General features: G+C 42.1%; 1 protein-coding gene across 1 annotated transcript; it reads right to left on the bottom strand.

Annotated features, from left to right (window-relative positions):
- Positions 1 to 5,768: 5,768 nt before the first annotated feature.
- On the bottom strand, positions 5,769 to 21,973 carry LOC123149479 (lysosomal Pro-X carboxypeptidase-like). The gene is made up of 10 exons (XM_044569133.1): positions 14,773 to 21,973; positions 10,639 to 10,819; positions 8,801 to 8,934; positions 7,561 to 7,673; positions 7,082 to 7,205; positions 6,761 to 6,919; positions 6,510 to 6,662; positions 6,325 to 6,404; positions 6,158 to 6,207; positions 5,769 to 6,072 (listed from the first exon to the last, which is right to left on the bottom strand). Exons 1-10 carry the CDS (start codon positions 15,205 to 15,207, stop codon positions 5,942 to 5,944), a joined length of 1,560 nt encoding a protein of 519 aa, XP_044425068.1. The 5' UTR covers positions 15,208 to 21,973; the 3' UTR covers positions 5,769 to 5,941.
- Positions 21,974 to 21,980: the final 7 nt, after the last annotated feature.

Below are 21,980 nucleotides of genomic sequence, written 5' to 3'. Positions count from 1 at the left end.
GTTTCAGTTTCTTCTCTAGGAACAGGTCTGGTTTGTTGCATCCTATGAAGCATTGTAAATCCAAAGTCTTGCACCTGTACAAAACAAACATCACATGATAACATCAGTACAACAAAAATGACTGGACAAAAAAGGTCAAAATTAAGGGACAAAAGTGGAGAATTTGCCTGAACAACAACTGGTGTATCTGCTCCATCATCTTGTGTGACAATGACCTCATCATCTTGTGTGACAATGACCTCCTCATGTGTATCATGGCCATCAACATGGGCCTCCTCATGTGTAACTTGGCCATCAACATGGACCTCCTCCTGTGTAAGTTGACCATCCTCTTGTGTGACCTAAACCTCCTCCTGTGTACCTTGGCCATCATCTTCTTGTGCCAAAACAATTTCATCATCTGACACATCATCAGGAATGGCCCTTGGACCCCTTCTTGTTGTTCTCTCTGCTAGATTTGGCAAAATGCCAACCTTTCTTTGATTACATCCTTTGATGTTGTGGCCTGTTTCATGGCAGTAGGAACATGTTATTGTGATTCCATATCTGCTCATCACCTTGGTTCCATCTTTCTTTTCAATCTCATAAGGCTGCTTTCTCCTACTCTTGTTTGAAGGCATCCCTACTTTTTTTCATAGACAGGTGGCTTGATCTCACAGTCATTCATCTTCTGCCACTCACTCCTATCTCTGCAAGGCTTGATAATGGGTTTGTATGCTAGCTTGAATGCTTCTATACTGTAACAGGAGTGCACCAAACTCTCAGGATCAATCCTCTCATGTCTGCAGCATGCAATTGCATGGTGACATGGAACTCCACTAAGACCCCACCTTTTGCATGTATAGCTTTATTCCTTCATGTCAACAATGTATGTCATGTTCCTGTTGTCAACCTGAAAGATGCCATCACCAGCCCCTGAAACCATGCATGTAGCTGACAGCTCTATGTTCTTCTCAATTCTTTTCCTAATTTTTCGGCATATTGAGCCAGGCCAAGACTCTGCCTCTTTTCTTTTGTTGTAGAACCTGACCATGAGCTGTGTTTTGATCTTGTCAATCATTGATCTGAGATGCATCTCCCTAGCCTCAAGAATATATTTGTTGGAAACCTCACAATTGTTGTTCAGAAGGATATCACACTTGACCAATTCTCTTTGGAAACCCCTAACCCAAGTGTTGGGTGGTAGCTGCTCAAGCCACTTGTATGCTTCTAGGCTTATGACCTTAATTTCCTCCATGCTTGCAGCCCACGGTTCAGGTGTTGTGCTCCTTGCGCACTTCCATAACTAGTTTTTAAGAACATCTCCTTTGTGTGTTTGCTGAAAAGTCTACCATATATGCCTAACACAGTGTCTGTGCTCTGCATCAGGAAAGTGCTGCCTCACTCCCTTGATCAGGCCCTTTTGCTTGTCTGACATTATAGTCCATGGGTCTGTGTTTACAATTCCCAAGTCACTCTTTAGATTTGACAGAAACCATTTTCATGTGTCAGTGTTCTCTACCTCAACAACTGCAAAAGCTATAGGGTAAATGCAGTCATTAGGATCCATGCCAACAGCACACAGCATAACACCTCCATACTTTGTCTTCAGGTGGCATCCATCCAAACAAATGACAGGCCTACAAGCTTGCATGAAACCCCTTTTGCAGGCATCAAGAGAGAAATAACAACTTGCAAATATGCCATTACTGACACCCACATAGAAAGAACTCTCTGGGTTTGATCTTCTGAATTCTTGTGCATAATCCCACATGCTATTGTACTACTCCAACTCATCTCCTTCAATAACTTTCTTCACTAACCTCTTAGCCCTTCTAAGCTTGCTTCTTGTTGCTGTCATGTTCCAATCTTTCTGAACCACCCTTGCAAAAAATTTCATATTCATGTTTTCATCTGCTCTGAAAGAATCAAGATATTTTCCAGCCATGAAAGGAGCAGTGAATGACTCAACACACCATTTCTTTATGCATGTATGCTTTGGGTTGTATTTCTTGATCATGAAGCAGTTGATTCTCCCATCAAATGATGCAGACAAGGTCCAAGGGCACCCATCTTCACAAATGGCATTCAGTCTTTTCCTATCATTTCTAGGGCATTTAATGTCAACTCTCTCCTGACAGCTGTACTCTTTGATAGCTTTCCTCAGGAACTCAACAGATCCAAAGGTCTGGCCAATTTGAAATTGTGGTTTAGTCAGGTCTTCCTCTCTAAAACTTTTGAAATTCAGCTTCACCTTATCTTCATCAGAGGATGGCAGACAAATATCCACATCTTCAGTAGGATCATCAACTTCTTCTTGGACTGTTGGTCCTTTGCCCTTCTCACAATCAACATGTTTGTCAAACAAGTCATCATCATCCTGCAGATCAATGTCTGAATCAACAATTTGTGGAATGTAATCTTCATATGAATCCTGCACTACTGAACAACCAACTGTGTCTGCTGCATCCATGTTCAAAAACCTACAGGATTTCCTTGCCCTAAACCCAAACTGAGATGAAAGGTAAGTAGTTCCAGGCTGGGGTGGACTTGGTATGAAATCATCTTTTTCTGACTCTGCTACACTTTCTGACTCTGCTTCATCTTGCTCATGCTCTTGATCATGCTGAGGCAGCTCCTGTTCCACTTGAGGGAGCTCAGCCTGCTCCTGTTCCACTATGGTGAGCTGAGCCTGCTCCTCTTGCTGATGTTGTGTCTGCTCTGCTTGCTGCTGGTGTGCATTCTCCTTCTTTGGCCTAATGCCACTGAGCCTGACAATTGGAGGATCCTCATCATCAGAGTGGACTTGAACAACAGAAACATATGATCTCATGCTCTCATCATGATCAAGAACTATCTGTTGGAAGTGGTTGCCATTTAGAACACAATCCTTCATGTTTTCTGTCATAGTGTTGTCCCCTATCTTGATCTCTCTTAATCCATTCTTATACACTGTCAATCCAGGAACACACCAATAAGCCCTGATCCTGCCCTCAAACTCATATCCAATTTCCTCCACTAGACTGGCAACAACATTAGGTGTCCAATTATCTATGTCACAGTAATCATACCAAATGGAGTGACCTTTGTGATAATCCCTATGCTTGCCAGCACACAGAAAGTAGCCACCATGTATGACCTCAACAGAGAAGTGGTTGCTTAAGGGTCCTGCAAAACAATCAAGTTGAAAAAGTTCAGACATTTCAGACTACAGAGAGGTTCAGACATTTCAGACTACAGTTCAGACATTCAGACTTTTTTACTTTTTCAGAAAGAAAAACAGAGATTCATGGCTCCAATTAACAAATGTATGATCTTACAGGTCGAAAAGCAACCATCTTTGGTAAATCTGACACAATGTAATTGCAAATTACAACAATTTTTGGTCCAATTAACACTCTGACACTAAAAGCAAACTTTACTGCTTAAACCCTAGACCCCTGGACCGATAAAAATTGGGGGGAGAAAGAACCTTAACCACTCCAGATCTCTGCAAACATGGCCATCTACTGCAAACCCCCCATGACGCAGCCCTATTTTTGGCCTGCCACAAAGATCTTCAAGAAACTGCTAAAACCCTACCACCCCACACCCAATCCGTCAGAGAGTTGAACGAACGGCCAAACCCTAGCTCGTACGCGCAATTGATGCGGCCAAGAACTCTTTACGGGAGCTAAATTGCATAGATCGATCAACGGAGCTGCTGGCGACGGCGACGTACCGTACAGGAGCGGCGAGGCATCATCACGACGACGCGAAGGAGCAAGAGGCACGTCACGCAGGCCCCTCCCGAACGGCGCGGACGGCGGCGGCTCGGCGTCCGACGACGTGCTCATGGAGCCGTCGTCGACGCCGACGAGCAAACGCACTACCTCGGCAGCGACGACGAGCAGAGAGGGTGCGGGAGAAGAGAAGGTGCGGGAGGGAGCAAAGAGGGTGCGGGAGGGTGCGACCGGGTGCGGTCCGACCAGGTGCGGGGCGTTTAATGGCTAGGTGTTGGCGCATTTGCAAAAAAACCCAAACTACTAGTATTAAGCCCCCCCACCCCACCCCGACCAGGTGCTGCACATGTGGCGGTCAAAGCATAGCTGGCAACGGCTGACTCGGCCAAGTCTGCGAATACGTAGCTCAATTCGTATATACGGACCAAAGTGAACCCTCTGCGCAAGTATATGGACTGTAGTTCGGGTATTTTGAAGTAGTGGTACTTAAGTGTCAGCCGGCTCAAATTTTCTGACCTATGATGATTTTTTCTCTTTATAGAATTATGCTAGCGTGCAAGGAGAGCTATTGGCGCCACGACATGACACCAACCTTCTGAGTAGTACTCCTAAATCTAGCAGTCCAAATAGTAAAGTCATGAACAATATTTATAAGGTTACACGAGGGGAGTGACGGTTCCCCGAAAGACCAAGGAGTTCAATCTAGTTGTCGTAATAGGACATTGCTCCACTAATATCATTATTAGACATCTCAAAGTAAGAATGTGTGATTGGAAGATAACTATTAATATTTTACATGTGAAAGTAGGCACATGTATGTATCTGTATATATGTACTCATACATATATATAGCCTTACAAATCCATGTCATCCACTTTGCAATAGGGTCCTCCTAAACATAGAGCACAGTGCATAGAATCGATCAACCAGATCAAAACATACATATTCTTTTCCAGCCTGGCAAGGGCGGTCCTGTGATGTAGCAAGGGCTACAAGGCGACCGAGTCGCACTGGAGTTGTGGCTGGCGTGCGAGCGGGGAAGTCAGAGTGACGGCTCCAGATCCGAGATTTTTTTTTCTAATAAAAAAGGTCGCTCTGTTTATGTTTTTGATTTTGTTTCCTTATAAGCCGGATCATTTATACAAAAAGATCATATTCACGCAGGGAGCCTCCCTCAACAATTGAAAAAAAAACTATATACCCGTCTTTATGGTTATTTGACACTATCTCTAGACTTTTCAGACTTAGCATATGAATCTGCTGAGTTGGTCATGTGTATAAATCAAACTTCTTACCAATGTTGGATTTCTCTCGAGATGATGCTTTCATGTATTTTGAGAGAGATGTTTCTGCATGTGTGTTGACTGACTGTTGATGTTGCATATTGTATCCATGAAGTTGTGCAAATTGCCGTAGTTCAGTTAGAAGCAGGGCGGCGGCGGCATCTTGACGCCGTTCCCTTCTTGAAGGGGTCGCCTTGTTGCTCGAGGTGTCACGAGGGTGTGGCTTGAATCAGTGTCGCCTACTGCTCTAGGCGTGGGTCTCCAGGGTGCAATGTACACCATTGCCAACGCTCTCTCAACGACGCCTCTTCTAGGTCCATTCACACCCTGCCTTCCACTTGCCAACTTTCTCATGGCGCAATGGGTGGGGGTGCGTTGGTCTGTGTTGTCCTCGAGTCTTGGTTTTGTTGTAGAGATCTTTGGCGTTGGTTGTGACACGCCTTGATGCTCTATGGCTTGTCTCATTGTCATTAGCATGAGGCTGGACTAGGTGTGGCATGTTTTGTAGTGGGTGTGGTGGTGTACGTGGTGGGTGGCTGCTAGTCCTAGAGATTGGCGTTGTAATGAACGAAAGGCGTTGTACCCGGCATCTTTGCCACTTCTTCTAATGCAATGATACGAATGTTATGCGTATTGTAGAAAAAAGTTAGAAGCAGGGTTAGGTGCTTCCATCGATATAGCTTTACCTTTTAAGCTGGTCTTATTTTATGGGGTCATAAATTCAGTGTTCAACGCAACAGTTCTAGAAGTAGAAAAAGAGAACCTCTGCATTCATGACCCGTGTATGACTGCTTAAGTTCAAGAATTTCTGGTGTCTTGTTGAATTTGAAGTTGCACTGATGCACTATCTTAAGTTTTTGTGCTTATTGCCCTGTAGGAGGAAGCAAAGTCCTTACATTTTCCATGTAGCCACATTTATTTTCCATGACCGTGAAAATTAATGGCGCCTCCTTACTGCTACATCTGTGCAATGTCCTTGTTATACTGGTCTATCCATCCATGTATGATCTCAACTTCCTGTCTCCTTTGTTCTACAATCCAGTCTGGATCATCCTTGGTTGCAGATCTGAGGTCCAAATGATGGGCCCCTGAACATCGCCACAAGAAGTAGCCACTCGTAAGTAAGTTCAGAATACTTTTGACCTTACATATTTTCTACAACTTCAAGTTTACCTTTCTCCGTGACAAGAGCAATGATGCTGGATGATATGTTCTTGAGTACCCTGGTAGCAGTTCGGAAGGAAGACTGTTACTATTGTTTACTATGGTAAAATTGCTACCTAAATGGTAGAAACTATCAACATGAATAGATCAGATGGTGAGAAATCTTTTACTCCTACCCGCCTCCACTCCACGGGTCTCGCATCCCATTGGAGAAGATGATGTTGCTCCCAAACCTCTTGAGAACCTTGTCAATTTTCTGTAGTGGGTTGTGCAATGCAGTACCAGGTGAGCACATGCCACCCAAAGAAATGCTGCTACTGACGGTCGTATACAAACACTAAAAATCTGAACAAAAACTTACATGGCCACCATATTCAGAAGTGATCCAGTGCATCCTCGGAAGAACTTTGTAGCCCGCGAGGCAGTTCTCGGACGTCTTCTCGTAACTGAAGCTGGATGGTGGGAACATGCTCTCGTTCGACACCGTCATCGGCATGACCATCTCTGTGCAGGCCTGCACAAGAGTTTGTTTCAGAAAACACATATATGATCATCTCAGTCTTCATGTGTTATCAGTAGTTCAGTCTTCATGTATGTGAGTCAGGCTTGTACCTGCCAGCCCCATCCTTTGAAGCCATGAGGGTCATCATCGCCACCCTCCACCTGGAAGCATTTCTGGTCGCCTGTGTAATTGTAGTACATGCTCGCCGCAGCGAAAGCCTTGTCGATGACGTCGGCTCCCGCAGGAAAAGAATCAATGATCTTGCACATCTGCAGAAATGTCAGGAGAATTACATGCAAAGCAGGAGTAAAAATAACAGTTCCTCTTTTTGCATGACTCAGTTTGGTAACTCTGAAACTCATGTTACTCTCATTCATTTGATGTAATGACGGCGAGAATAATAGTTGTAAATTAGGTTAAAAGTGGCTAACCTCCCTGACTGGGTAAGCAGGCAGATTCGTCAAGAAATTTGCTGGGGTTGGATAGTCCATCACGGCTGTGTGGATGAACGCTGTCCGTAGCCAGCTGCTCAGCGAATAAATGAACTGCACGGTCCTAAGATTCAAAGGATAAAGCAACGCCATGAACCGGTGTCATTGTTGTCGATTCGCTCAAAGTATGAAATCCTTCATTAGTTCACCACTCCAGTTAGCTTGGCAAAATTAGATTTACATGTCCGTCCATTTATCATTGAACTTAATGTACCTTCTTTGGGGCTGCAAGTCCTTTTTTCCATGTATTTCTTGCTACAAGGTTTGACTATTTGTTTACTTTACTTGCACTTTACGGATAGAAAAGAACACTTGTAGTCTTAATCTCTTGTTTTTCTCTCTATATCAATAAGTTATAAAGGAGAAAAAAAAATCTCCCTTCATGAAAAGATTGAGTAATTGTGTTAGGCAAAGCTTACTTGCAGGCCCTGAAGGTTTTGCTGAGCTCCAAGAGCCCAGTGTCGTTGGATCCCCTTTTATCTAGCACATCCCAGACTGCCTTGATGACACTGAAGCAATTCAGGCTCTCGGACTGCAAAACTAGTTGGATTACAATCAGCTGATTAAACACCTGGGTTTTCATGGAAACTTGATCTGGGGAGAAGGACTAATCAAGCACCAATCAGACAAAGATGTCACTAGCAAGTTACTCATCATTCCATTTCCATGTTATATATCCTGTCCCTACGTTATTAGCAACGGATGCGTCATCGTCATCACTAAACCCTAAACCCTAACTTATATTTAGGAACAGCGGTAGTATTTATTTAGTTCACGTGCAGTCATGGTTTGAAAAAATAGTCCCTTGATGCAGTTGAGCATCGCAACCAAGCTAATCAACAAGTGAATAGCCATGACGAACTCATAATCAAGACCTAAACCCTAAACCCTAAGCCCTAAATATAGGGTTTGGGTTTAGGGTTATTAGCAACGGATGCGTCATCATCATCATCATCAATCAGTTTGCAGAAGACGGACGTACGAGTTAATGTCGACCTGCCGTGCATTCTGAAGACCAATAATTTGACCGGTGACAGTGGGCCCTTTATCCAGAAATTATTAGGCCAACTTATTTCTTTTTCTTGTTATTACGGAGTGGTAATTAATTATACTAGATGAAACCCCGCACATTGCCGCAGGAATTGGTTGCAATATATTTCCATGAAATTTTGTTGTATCAATATGCGTATTTTAATTATAATATTGTATATCTTGATTGCATCATACGTGCACTCAGTTACGAGTAGGGAATTCAAAAAAGAAGTCCGCATAAATGTGGGGAACAAAACTTGGTGCGAAGGACACATGCATGCAATTAATTTCTAGAACTTATTAGGATGATGAGGTACCAATAGCATAGCTGCATGTTTTTAAAATAGTTACTCCCTCCTTCTATATAGGGCCTAATGCGGTTTTTTAAGACCGCCTTTGACTATTGACAAGATTAATAGTACATGACATGCACAATGTGAAAATTATATCATTGAAGGTTGTGCTTTGTGTAAGTTGCATGTCATATATTATTTTATTTTATTTGCGGGTGCATGTCATATTATTGCTCTAATATTTGGTCAAATTTAGCCTTGGAAAACGCATTAGGCCCTATATAGATGGAAGGAGAGAGTAGTGACGACTAGTTATTTAGGTATAGAAAATTACCTTGAAGTCCTGTGAGACGGTGTCATGGAAGCTTGACCACGGGGTGATGTCATCGAAGTGCAGGATGGGTGCAGAGGACGCCACGGCTCCCATGGCGACATGGGGATACTTTAACCTGAACCATGAAGCCAACACTAGAACCAACAGCCAAAGCCATAGACCATAAGACATCATTAGTTTTATTTTGTAATATCCACATGACAACATTAGTGTATATTAGCTCATCTTGATCTACACAAAGCTACCGATCACACCATCGGTCACGTCTATCGAACATTCTTCCTATCTAACCTAGCCATCAGGGCAGATTCGACAGAGTTCCTATGTAGATTATTGTCGTCTCCTTGGAGTGGTGAGGTTGGGGTTTCTCCCCTCACGCTCTTCGCAGCGACATATGGTGTCAGGCGCTTCAGCCGATTCATGGGTTCAACGGCAACGACTGCAGTGCTTTGTACTATTGGTGAACTTTTATAATATATCTAGACCCTTCTTCACAAAAAAAATAAAGCTACCACAACTACAACAACTCTCTTTTGTTTGAGAAACAACAACTCCACCACTTTTGTTTGGCTTGACACCTGGCTCTTACAGCAACCCCTAGTCACCACATTCCCAGCCTTCACACCCACTCAATCGAACCAAAATCCTAGTCTATGGGACCATGCAAGATGGGTTGCATGCGAATCTATGAAATGGCCTCGCCAATGTTGCTTCGAAAGAATTGCCCGCTTTGTCTTTGTTAGTCTAATGACTTCTCCCTTGTGTTGTCTACAACCTTCTCAATCATGAGTATGGGGATATGATCACGCTGATCTGATATGGCTCTTCCGAGACCCCAACAAGATCAAGGTCTTCGGCTAGCTACTCTTTGTCGTGGATGTCTGGATACCAAAGGAAATCTATTCCACAAACATCTCCTCCACTGGCTCGTGCCCTCAATGCACATTTGCTTCCTAGGACACCCACCACATCTTCATCAACTCTCCGAGCTCCATGCGGATTTGGAGTCACCTCGGGTTGCATGTGAATCTACGAAATGGTCTCGCCAATGTTGCTTCGAAAGAATAGCCCGCTTTGTCTTTGTTACTCTAATGACTTGTCTCTCCATGTTGTCTACAACCTTCTCAATCATGAGTATGGGGATATGATCACGCTGATCTCATATGGCTCTTCTGAGACCCCAACAAGATCAAGGTGGCTAGCTACTCTTTGTCGTGGATGTTTGGATACCAGAGGAAATCTATTCCACAAACATCTCCTCCACCGGCTCCTGCCCTCAATGCACATTTGCTTCCTAGGACGCCCACCACATCTTCATCAACTCTCTGAGCTCCATGCGGATTTGGAGTCACCTCAGCATCATCCCTACCACGTGGTGTAGGATCTTTGGTGCTCCCCTACTCCAGCTCACCTAGATAACGACGTCTGGGTAGAAATCTTGTTGTTTATACTTTGAAAGATTTGGGACTTCGGTAACAGCAAGGTTTTCAGAAACAATGACCTCCTTGGTGTGTAGCTACCATTATAAACATCTTTTGGATTTCAAATATTTGATCTCGGCAGTTTAAGGAGCCAGTTGGTAATGTTATTGCATTGTCTTGGCGGGACTACCTCTCTTCACGCATCGTCGTGACCCTGTAATTCTTGCCCTTAAATTATTATGGGTAATATACATGTGGGGATCTTCCTCCCTCCCCACCCCAATCCAAGTGATTTCTTTAAAACAAAACGAGTCAAGAGGCGACAACCACTCCTAAAAATAATAATAAACTTAAGAAGGAGATTCATACTAATGCATGAACGGACATAATAAGGAAACATGTTAGTGATGGACTTACTGCCGCCGTAAGAGCCGCCGAAGACGACGACGGGGGCATCAACAATGGACATGTTCTGCTTGAGACTGGTGATGAGGATGGCAAAGTCAGCGAGCGCCTGTGTGGACGTCAGGTAGCCCAGCATGTCAGTTGACTTGTATGAGTCATTCCCGAACGGCTTTGACTCCCCGTAGAACCGATGCTGCACTCCCACACACAAATTTCAAACAAGTTGCAACTTGAACAAGTGAATATTGGTAGTATTTAATACCATTAATGAAGCTTAAGTACCAACTAGCGGAATGACCCATGCATTTGCATGGGTAGATTTGTCGCCCGTTGTTAAGTTTTGGTAATAGCATGTTTGCTTATTTCAATCTGGTTCATTGGCCTTGAGAAATTAGACACCAAAAATTAACACCACATTAGATGAAGAGGAGCTTCAAATAAGAAATAATCGAAACATAATATCATTGGGCCTTTTTTCTCCCCTTTCTCGTCGTTAGTGATATTGCAGTTAGGTTCAATTAGGGATATGACATGCATCGACATGCTTCCACACATGCACGCCTTAGTCTATTACTAATGTATTGTGCTCATATTTAACGATAATTGTGAAAACATTATCTATATTATCTCTCTAGCTACCAACTCTTGCATACCTTGTAGGCATGAACGTTACCTTGTCTTTCTAATTGTGTCCATGGTATATGCGTCATAACTTAGCTTTTGCTGATTTCCATAGTTGCACTAAATTCTACTGTTTAACACAACTAAAATGACTTTTAAGTACTTGACATGAACTTTTCTTTCTAACCTATACAAATACAAAAAAATCACTTATTTCATTTCCAATAGTCATCCAAACGCTCATCGATCCGTCAATTCTTATTATCGAATGTGTGTACATGACTTATTACATGGTAAACCACATGATATTTGATCGTGTCGATGTTGCTTGCACTAATTTGTATTTTTTTAGCGCCGTTCAAGTATTTAGACATGATATTTTTCTAATGCGATCTCCCTCAGTCACTTAATTTGTTATTTCAGATTGTGCCCATGTTCTTTTGCTTATTTCACTTGCCGAAGTATGGAAATATGATTATCGATGACAAAGTAGGCCTAGATCACGTGGGTAAGAGGAGTGGATATGCAATCTCATCACCGACACTCATATTTATTGTACCGCAAAAGATAAAATTTGTCAATATCTCAAATTCACTCTCCCTCTCCCTCTCCCCCTCCCCCTCCCCCTCTCCCTCTCCCTCTCCCTCTCTCTCTCTCTCTCTCATTAACCATGTAAGTATGACTCATGTTTTTAGCATGACCAAAATAACTTATTGCATAGTCCCTCCGTAACACACACAAGGCACACATTTTCCAAATTTAAACTATATAATCAATATTTCATTTGCAGTTAAGATAAAGATAATCAAATGATAAGTGAAGAAAAGAGATTTACTCCCTCTGTAAAGAAGTATAAGAACGTTTAGATCACTTATATTTCTTTACGGAGGGAGTATATTACAAATCCAATTATACTACTTTGCTTTCTACTCCCTCCGTTCCCAAATATAAGTCTTTTTAGAGATTCCAACAAGTGACTACATACGAAGCAAAATGAGTGAATCTACACTTTAAAATATCTCTACATATATCCGTATGTTATAGTCCATATGAAATGTCTAAAAAGACTTATATTTAGGAACGGAGGGAGTATAACATAGTCGGCATGTTATTATCTTAATTTCTTATCAAAACCTGAATTGGGCTAGTTAATGCCCTATATTTTTAACAAGATGAAGTGTATTTGATATGATTTGTTACGGCCACAATACAATTATGTTTCCATCGTACGATATTTCACATGTACACTTTGGAAGTGATTACTTATTCTAATTACCCTTTGTTGGACGTGCCTTGTGCTTTCACATGATCATCACTTCCCGCCACTGTGAATTTCACATGACAACAATTCAAGAACACCCACCTGGACTATGTCATACCCATGTTATTGTTTACTCCATGTTCACACATTTAAGTAACTTTTTTGAAAGATTCAGCACCTGCTGGCATTTCATTGATTTAGCAGAGGAAAGAATTTAAAATGAAATACAGAGTTTTTGTCAACACTCTGCCCTAAGGCCGAAGGAAAGAAAGAGACTAAATTCTCACGGTAGGGGGCCCAAGAAGGCACTCTAAACTTTTTGGCCCAGCAATGCTCTAGAGTTCTAGTGATTGCGTGACTCCCTCTCCCTCTCTCTCTCTCTCTCTCTCTCTCTCTCTCTCTCTCTCTCTCTCTCTCTCTCTCTCTCTCATTGACCATTTAAGTATGACTCATGTTTTTAGCATGACCAAAATAACTTATTGCATAGTCCCTCCGTAACAAACACAAGGCACACATTTTCCAAATTTAAACTATATAATCAATATTTCATTTGCAGTTAAGATAAAGATAATCAAATGATAAGTGAAGAAAAGAGATTTACTCCCTCTGTAAAGAAATATAAGAACGTTTAGATCACTTATATTTCTTTACGGAGGGAGTATATTACAAATCCAATTATACTAGTTTGCTTTCTACTCCCTCCGTTCCCAAATATAAGTCTTTTTAGAGATTCCAACAAGTGACTACATACGAAGCAAAATGAGTGAATCTACACTTTAAAATATGTCTACATACATCCGTATGTTATAGTCCATATGAAATGACTAAAAAGACTTATATTTAGGAGCGGAGGGAGTATAACATAGTCGGCATGTTATTATCTTAATTTCTTATCAAAACCTGAATTGGGCTAGTTAACGCCCTATATTTTTAACAAGATGAAGTGTATTTGATATGATTTGTTACGGCCACAATACAATTATGTTTCCATCGTATGATATTTCACATGTACACTTTGGAAGTGACTACTTATTCTAATTACCCTTTGTCGGACGTGCCTTGTGCTTTCACATGATCATCACTTCCCGCCACCGTGAACTTCACATGACAACAATTCAAGAACACCCACCTGGACTATGTCATACCCATGTTATTGTTTACTCCATGTTCACACATTTAAGTAACTTTTTTTGAAAGATTCAGCACCTGCTGGCATTTCATTGATTTAGCAGAGGAGAGAAGTTAAAATGAAATACAGAGTTTTTGTCAACACCCTACCCTAAGGCCGAAGGAAAGAAAGAGACTAAATTCTCCCAGTAGGGGGCCCGAGAAGGCACTCTAAATTTTTTGGCCCAGCAATGCTCCAGAGTTCTAGTGATTGCGTGACCCGTCTGAGAATATCTTCAGATGATGCAGTTTTCCCCTTGAAAATACAGCCATTTCTCTCCCTCCATATTTCCCAGCAGGTGAGCATGATGATGGAGGCTGCGGCCTTTCAAGTCTTCTCGTTTGCAAACTTCTGCAGGCATAGTTGCACTCTTTGCATTGAGTTTCCCGTGCTGTTCCATAAATCAGGGTTCAGAGGGCCGCAGCCATTCCGGGTCACCATCAGAGTTACCCATGCATGTTTTTTTTTCTCCATGTTCATTTTTATTCCACAGTTTAGTTTTAAGCTGATATTTATAATCAGAATTCTGCTCTTTGTATAGAATCATTTACATCTATGAACTTTGTGGACTACGGATGGAAAATATTTAGTTGATACATTTGCTCTTTCTCTTTTTTTTTTGCAGGAACTTTTGCTCTTGATCCAACTAACAGAAAATAATTGTTTGTGTCTCAATCGATCTAGAGTCATATTCTTGAATGTGAAATTCCAGTCAATCTTTGTTTAATTGCCTGAGTGCTGACATCGGCAGTGATGTCATCAGGACTGCTCTCTTTGTTTCAATCGGACTGCACCCGACCCGGAGCGCCGATCCATCACGAGTGGCTGTGATGCACATATATTATTATTATTATTCTTTTTGATTTTGATCATTAAGATTGTATTCTAATGCATAATCAAGGGAACAGATTACTCAGTCTATATAGATGCATTTGTTAGCCCGTTTACCTCTTAATAATTATATTATTAATATGCTTAATTAGAAAGAAGATGGTGTGCATCACGACCAAAATTTGGACCAAGGCGTGGCCACCGATGACATGATGATTAGCTGAAAGTATCAGCCATGGCGGAGGATGTGGCAAAAGATGGTTACCTCGATGAAGACGATGAGAGCCCCGAACTCTGGCGCGATGTCGAACATGAAGCCGGTGGTGGTGGCCAACCACTCAATGTTGGCCTCGCCGCCCATGTACACAAACAGCGGCCCGACGGTGGGCTTCCGCCGCCAGAAGGTGTCGTTGAGGAGGTACTTCTGGGAGAAGACGCGGGAGGAGTTGGGCGTGAAGGTGAAGTGGTCCAGCTCCTGCAGGAAGTACTGCGCCGTGAACGGCTTCGCCGCAGTGGCGTACCCGCTGCTCGAGCTTGCAGCCAGCTGCCGCAGGGTAGAGATTCCGGCAGGGAAAGAGGGAGGCTGATGGGTGGGGCGCTTGGAGGGGCTCACTGCTGCTGCCGGTGCGGGCACGAACGCCACGACGAGGAGGAGGAACAGCAGCACCAAGATGACGGCGGAGTGGGAGGAGGCCGCCATTTCTGCCCGTCACTCCCTGCAGCTCGCCGGCGTCACTGCCGATGTGGTCTGGGATTTAAGAAGGCGCGGGTGTGCGAGAGCGTACACACTCCCAGCCAGCCTGCATGCAGCCCTGCACACGTACAACCAAAAGTGTATAATTATTCAAACCAGGTCGAAGAGATGGAGACAAACGGTTTGAGAAAACAAGAGCATGCTAAATGATGCTTAACATTGAAGAAACCTGTCACGGGGTAACACAACAAAACCGTAGCACTTCGAACAGACCGTAGGCGTCGAACGCCCAAACTGGCACTCGAGGCAACAGTAACAGCAGTCAAAATATCACCTCAGACCTCAGTGGCTCAGCTAAACCCAGCAACTCAATCAGAGTCACAGCAGCCAAAAAATTGCTTATGGTTACAGACAGCAACATGCAACATCCTCGGTTCTCTGTCACATGTAAGAACAAAATGCTGCAGCTGGTAATTTGCTGGGAGAAAACAATGCTGGTATGACAACCATTTAAAAACAAGCCAGCAAGTCTACCTTGGTATAACAGAGTGCAACCACTCTAGAACCCAACTTAGGAAACGCTAAAATATGTTCCACATGCAGCAATATCTACAAGATCACAGCTAGAGCCAATAAGATGAACATGAAACTTGGTTGGGAGGCCCTTTCTCTTTTGACACCAAACCAAATGGATGAGGTCACTGATGAACCAAGCGAGAATATGGTAAGCATCTCTTGAGAGCAGCAAAATGATTAGAAACAAATAAAGAACAAGTAGCCGTAGGAGAGAAGAAAAATATCAAATGACCAAACATGTCCTGCGTGCATTCTAGTTGAAATAAAGCGCCAAAATTACCGTCAAGCATAACCAAATAGTGCCTCATAGTTAGGAGGAACCAGAAATCTTGTGCAATAGCAGTACAATACAATACAAAAAAATATTTTGCATTAAACAGAGCATTGTTTGGCATACAGAACCCGTAATAATTTGTGGTCACCAATTGCTTGCAAAATTATGTGACAAGGGAGGATATTGGGCTATGTAATCCTCCTGATGCCTACTGACCTCGATTTAACTTCAAGTAGAAAGGAACTCTACTTTAGAATCAAGATGGAATTGCACACATCATCGCAGTTGAAAGGGCGAAACTGCTCAAATACACAAACTATTAGTACAAGGGCTTCTCAGGCTTGCTCAGCAGGACCGCATTCATGAAGAGACACAATGGTATACCGGCATACAAACTCTCATGGGAAATTCAATAGAACTAACAAACTCGGTACAACAAATTTGTTTGATATTGAAAATTTTCACTGAACATTATCATTTTGTTAACCAACACTCAACACATACATGGCGAGAGAACAACATATTATACATAGCCAATCGAGGGCTCACATATCAAAATTACTGACGAGGCACGCAAGCTTTGATTCACAGCATTTAATGTGCATATGCACTCTCAATTGCATCCAAAAGGAATATGACAAGCATACGAATTACAGCACCACCGACTTGAACTTGCTTCTGTGGAGAAGGGCTGTGATATAGAAGCTTGATCTAAGGCATGCTTATTAAAATACATGATAGAGCATCATTAGACCACATTAGATTTGGAGTATTTTGCTGTGCATGTATGCAACCACAAAGTATAGTGTGCCGGGGGCCACGACAATCCATTTAAGTTGAACAGTGGGAACAAAACTAACTGAATATGTAGCATCAAAGTACAAATTTTTCTTGCCTAATACTTGATGTACTATAGTGCAGACAGATGAAAAAAAAGGGCAAGAACAACTTACGCAATAAAGGTATGAGAGGGAAGAAATACATACACAGGACAGCTATAAACACAATTGCATAAATAAGCGACACCTTCAAATACAGATAAAAAAAAGAGAAACAGTGCAGCACATTATGCTGAAAGAGCACTAGAATTGCATTTGAGGGGCCTCAGATTCGCCTTTGCTTGATCATATAACCTACCCCAATCATCTCTTATCACCAGATCAACCCGTTTATAGTGTGGAGCTGCCCTGGTTATCACTCATCAAAATGACCTTCCAAGGACAGAGCCACCAAAAATATAGCAAATCTGCTAGAGTTACTCTTAGTACTCCCTCCGTTCCATAATTCTTATCATGGTTGAAATGGCTCCACGAGACGAGGGAGGATCAAACTGAATACGCACAGCTTACTCGATTGCTCGAGAGCATGCTTATATCAGCAATGGTCAATCATCATTGCCCCAAATCAGAATTCTATTTCAAAAAACATAGCAGAAAAAATGCCTTCCTGGACCATGTTTTGTGAACAGATAAACTTCTGGTGGTGAGCAAATGGCAGCGAATTTTGATAATTCGAACAGTTACTATGTCTAATGGACAAAGGTCTCTGTTATAAGCATGCCAGGAAGAGTGCAAAGCAAAGCGATGCAAAACTATATGTAAAAAGAAGGCAGCAACAACACAGAATTACCCCAAAAGAATAAAGAATATGCTACCTACTGAAAGCAGCAAAATGATCATGGATTACAAGTCTGAAGAAGCAAGCGAGAAGAAGCTATCTCCTGAAAGCAACAAAATCCCAAACAATAAAGAACAAGTATAACTAACAGAAGAGAAAAATTAAATTACCAAACAATAAAGAACAACCACTGCCTGCATTTTAACTTAAATGCAAACCACCAAAATCAATGTCAAGCAAAACCAAATAGTGCCTACAAACAATATATTTTGCATTAAACAGAGAGCATTGTTTGGCATACAGAACCCGTAATAATTTGTGGTCACCAATAGCTTGCAAAATTATGTAACAAGGGAGAATATTGGGCTATGCAATCATCCTGATGCCTACTGACCTACATCTAACTTCAAGTAGAAAGGAAACATGTACTTTAGAATCAAGATGAAATTGCACACATTATGGCAGTTGAAAGAAAGAAACTGCTCAATTACACAAACTATTACAAAGGCTTCTCAGGCTTGCTTAGTAGTACCGCATTCATGAAGAGACACAATGGTAGACCTGTATGCAAACTATTATGGGAAATCCAATAGAACTAAAAAAATCTGTACAAAGAGTTCATTTGATATTGAAGAATTTCACTTAACATTATCATTTTGTTATCCAACACTCAACACATACATGGCAAGAGAACATTATATTATACATAGCCAATGAAGGCCTCACATATTAAAATTACTGGCCAAGCACACAACCTTTTATTCACAGTATCTAATGTGCATATGCACTCTCAGTTGCATCCAAACACATGACGAGCATGTTGCACTGATTATCTGGTTGACCATACGAATTACAGCACCACCAACACTAGCTTATGATTTGAACATGCTTCTGTGGAGAAGGGTGGTGATATAGAAGCTTGCCCCAAGGCATGCTTTTAAAATACATGATAGAGCATCATTACACCACATCAGATTTGGAGTATTTTGCCATGCATGTGTGCAAACCACAAAGTATAATGTGCTGGGGGCAATGACAATACATTTAAGTTGCACAGTGGGAACAAAATTAACTGAATATGTAGCATCAAAGACCAATTTTTTTTGGTTGATACTTCACGTACTATAGTGCAGATAGATGCAAGAACGAAACAAAAAAGAGCAAGAACATCTTGCACAATAAAGGTACGAGGGAAGAAATATATACACAGAACAGCTATAAAAACAGGAGCATAAAAAGCGACACCTTCAAATACAAATAAGAAAAGACAAACAACGTAGCACATTATGCTGAAGGAGCACTAGAATTGCATTTGAGGGGCTCAGATCATATAACCTACCCCCATCATCTCTTACCACCAGATCAACCCGTTTATACTGTGGAGCTGCCCTGGTTATCACTGATCAAAATGACCTTCCAAGGACAGAGCCACAGAAAATATATACTCCCTCCGTTCCATAATTCTTGTTGTGGTTGAAACGGCTCCAAGAGACAAGGGAGGATCCAACTTATACCCAAAGCTTACTCGATTGCTCGAGAGCATGCTTATATCAGCAATGGTCAATCATCATAGCCCTGAATCAGAATTCTATTTCAAAAAACATAGCAGACAAAATGCCTTCCTGGACCATGTTTTGTCAACAGACAAACATCTGGTGGTAACCAAATGGTAGCAAATTTTGATAATTCAAATAGTTGCTATGACTAAATGGACAAAGTCATCACTGTTATAAGCTTGCTCGGAAGAGTGCAAGACAAAGTGATGCAAAAGACCAAAACTATATGTATAAAGAAGGCAGCAACAAAACAGAATAACCCCGAAGGCTTACTTAGCAAGGAAACAAGTTAAGAAGCTACCAAAACACACATCCTTCGAAGTTCACTACATTTAGTCTGGTGCGTGATCCAAAAAATGCAGTGGTGACAGACAGAATTGGGGAAAGCTTCAGAGAAATGTCCACTCGATGGCTCGGATTATCCCAGCAACTTAATCACAGCAGTCGGAAAATTGCTTATAGATACAGACAGCAACATGAGACATGCTTCGGTCACTCCTTACATGAACAATACAGCATTCTCTCTCAAAAAAACAAACTAGAAAAAATTCTGTAGCATTATAATTTTAGCATGTGCTCCCTCCGGTCGTAAATATAAGTCTTTTTAGATATGTCAATAAGGGACTACATAGAGAGCAAAATGAGTGAATTTACACTCTAAAATATGTCTATATACATCAGTATTTAGTTTGTATTGAAAATTTGAAATCTCTAAAAAGACTTATATTTAGAAACGGATTGAGTAAGAACAAATAGCTGCATCGGGAAACTTCCGGAAAAATAGAAGTAATAGTGTCACAACGAATTAAAACAAGCCATTCAAATGATAACTTGCTGGGAGCGAGTCTTTCAAGTATAGCAAAGTGCAGCTTACCCTTAACTAGATTAAATTAAGGAGCAACAACAAACAATAAAAGATCAAGAACAACTTATATGCAATAAAGGTATGAGAGGGAAGAAATCTTTGCACGAGACTGCTATAAACACTTGAGAATAAGCAACACCTTTAAATACAAATAAAAAGGGTTTAGGGTTCATTGCAGTGGGCTCAGATTCGCCTTTCCTCGATCATATAACCTACCCCCGTCATCTCTTATCACCAGATCAATCTGTTTATAGAGTGGAGCTGCCCTGGTTATCACTCAACAAGAATGACCGTCCAAGGACAGAACAATAAGTATCACAGGATCAAAAAGGATTCTAGAGACAAGAGGGAAGATCCAACTTGAAACCCACAGGTGCCTTGATTGCTCAAAGGCACACTTATTTCAGCCACGGTCAATCATCATCGCCCTAGCAAGAATGCCCTCCGCCCAGCCGGCTGTCCGCGGACACGTCAGGACATGTCCGCAGACATTTGCTGACAGAACTTTGGGGGTCAGGGTTGGAGATACCCTAACAATGCAATATCCTGCATTTTTTTTTCCTTCAATGAAGCTTGTCCAACATCGTCTGATATGGTTTGGGAATATTCAGCGCAGGCCTCCAAAAGCGCCAATGCATAGCGAACGGCTAAAGCGTGTTGATAATGTCAAGAGAGGTCAGGGTAGACCAAACTTGACATGACAGGAATCCCTAAAGAGAGATCTCAAGGACTGGAGTATCACCAGAGAACTAGCCATGGACAAGGGTGCGTGGAAGCTTGCTATCCATGTGCAAGAACCATGAGTTAGTTGCGAGATCTTTATGGGTTTCACCTCTAGCCTACCCCAACTTGTTTGGGACTAAAGGCTTTGTTGTTGTTGTGTTCTTAAATTCCTGCAAACCAAAGAGGCGCTAAATACAAATACAGAACAGCAACAACATAGCACACTGTGCTTGAGACCAGAACTGCATTTGAATGGGCTCAGATTCGCCTTTGCTCGATCATATGACCCTTTCCCTAGTGTCTCCATCACCAGATCAATCTGTTCTTACAATGGTGAGACTGTCCTGGTTATCACTCATAAGAAATGACCATCCAAGGACAGAGACACTAAAATAAGCGCATGATCAAAACGGCTCAAAGAAACAAGGGGGTATCCAACTTAATACCCGAAAAGTGCCTCGATTGCTCAAGAGCATGCTTATATCAGCCATAATCAATCATCATAGCCCCGCGCCAGCTAAGAGCAACTCCAGCAGACTTGCCAAAATGGAAAGTCCATTCAGCACGACACAGTTCAGCAACCAGAAACTGAGGTTAATCATAAAGCCATGCACCATTCACAAACAAGAAGTGTGACAGCTTAGGGCCTCTTTGATCCAAGTAAGTTCACAGGAACTTCGCAGTAGAGAGAGAGAGAGAGGAGCTTGCACCAGCATCACCACCACCAGCACCAGCAAGTTTGAGGCCTCTTTGATTCAAAGGAATTTTGGAGGATCCTATCACATATTCCTGTGACTTTCATATTCCCATATTTCTAGAATCCTGCGAACCAAAGAGTACAAAGGGGAATGAGACAGCGACCAAGATGATGATGCTGACGAGGTTCCAATATTTATTGGTAAAGCTCCGCCACTGACAGTGCTGGTCGCTAGAGTATTTGCAAAGGTTGTGGCAGTGTCGTCGCTGGGTCCATCCCTACCCCCTAAGATTTCTCAGCACCCAACGGACCAACTGGTCGGTTGGAGGCGGAGCCCATAGAGGTGGGATGTAGAACCAGCAACCGACCAAACCCTCGCACAGCTTCACCAAAACGCCGAGACTCGCACATGAAAAACAAACAAGCACCTCCCTTATACATGGACACACTCGCAAGGCACAGCGAGTGGGG

Source organism: Triticum aestivum, chromosome 7A (genome assembly GCF_018294505.1).
Source record: "Triticum aestivum cultivar Chinese Spring chromosome 7A, IWGSC CS RefSeq v2.1, whole genome shotgun sequence".
Lineage (NCBI taxonomy): Eukaryota > Viridiplantae > Streptophyta > Magnoliopsida > Poales > Poaceae > Triticum > Triticum aestivum.
Note: the sequence above shows the minus strand (reverse complement) of the source record. Positions and strands in the feature narration are given on the sequence as shown.

Coding starts and splice junctions, on each gene's coding strand:
- LOC123149479 (XM_044569133.1), bottom strand. CDS start 15,207: ATGGCGGCCTCCTCCCACTCCGCCGTCATCTTGGTGCTGCTGTTCCTC. Junction 10,820..14,772: donor CTCTCATCGTCTTCATCGAG/GTAACCATCTTT, acceptor GTGGGAGTGCAG/CATCGGTTCTACGGGGAGTC. Junction 8,935..10,638: donor CGGCGGCTCTTACGGCGGCA/GTAAGTCCATCA, acceptor TGTTGGTTCTAG/TGTTGGCTTCATGGTTCAGG.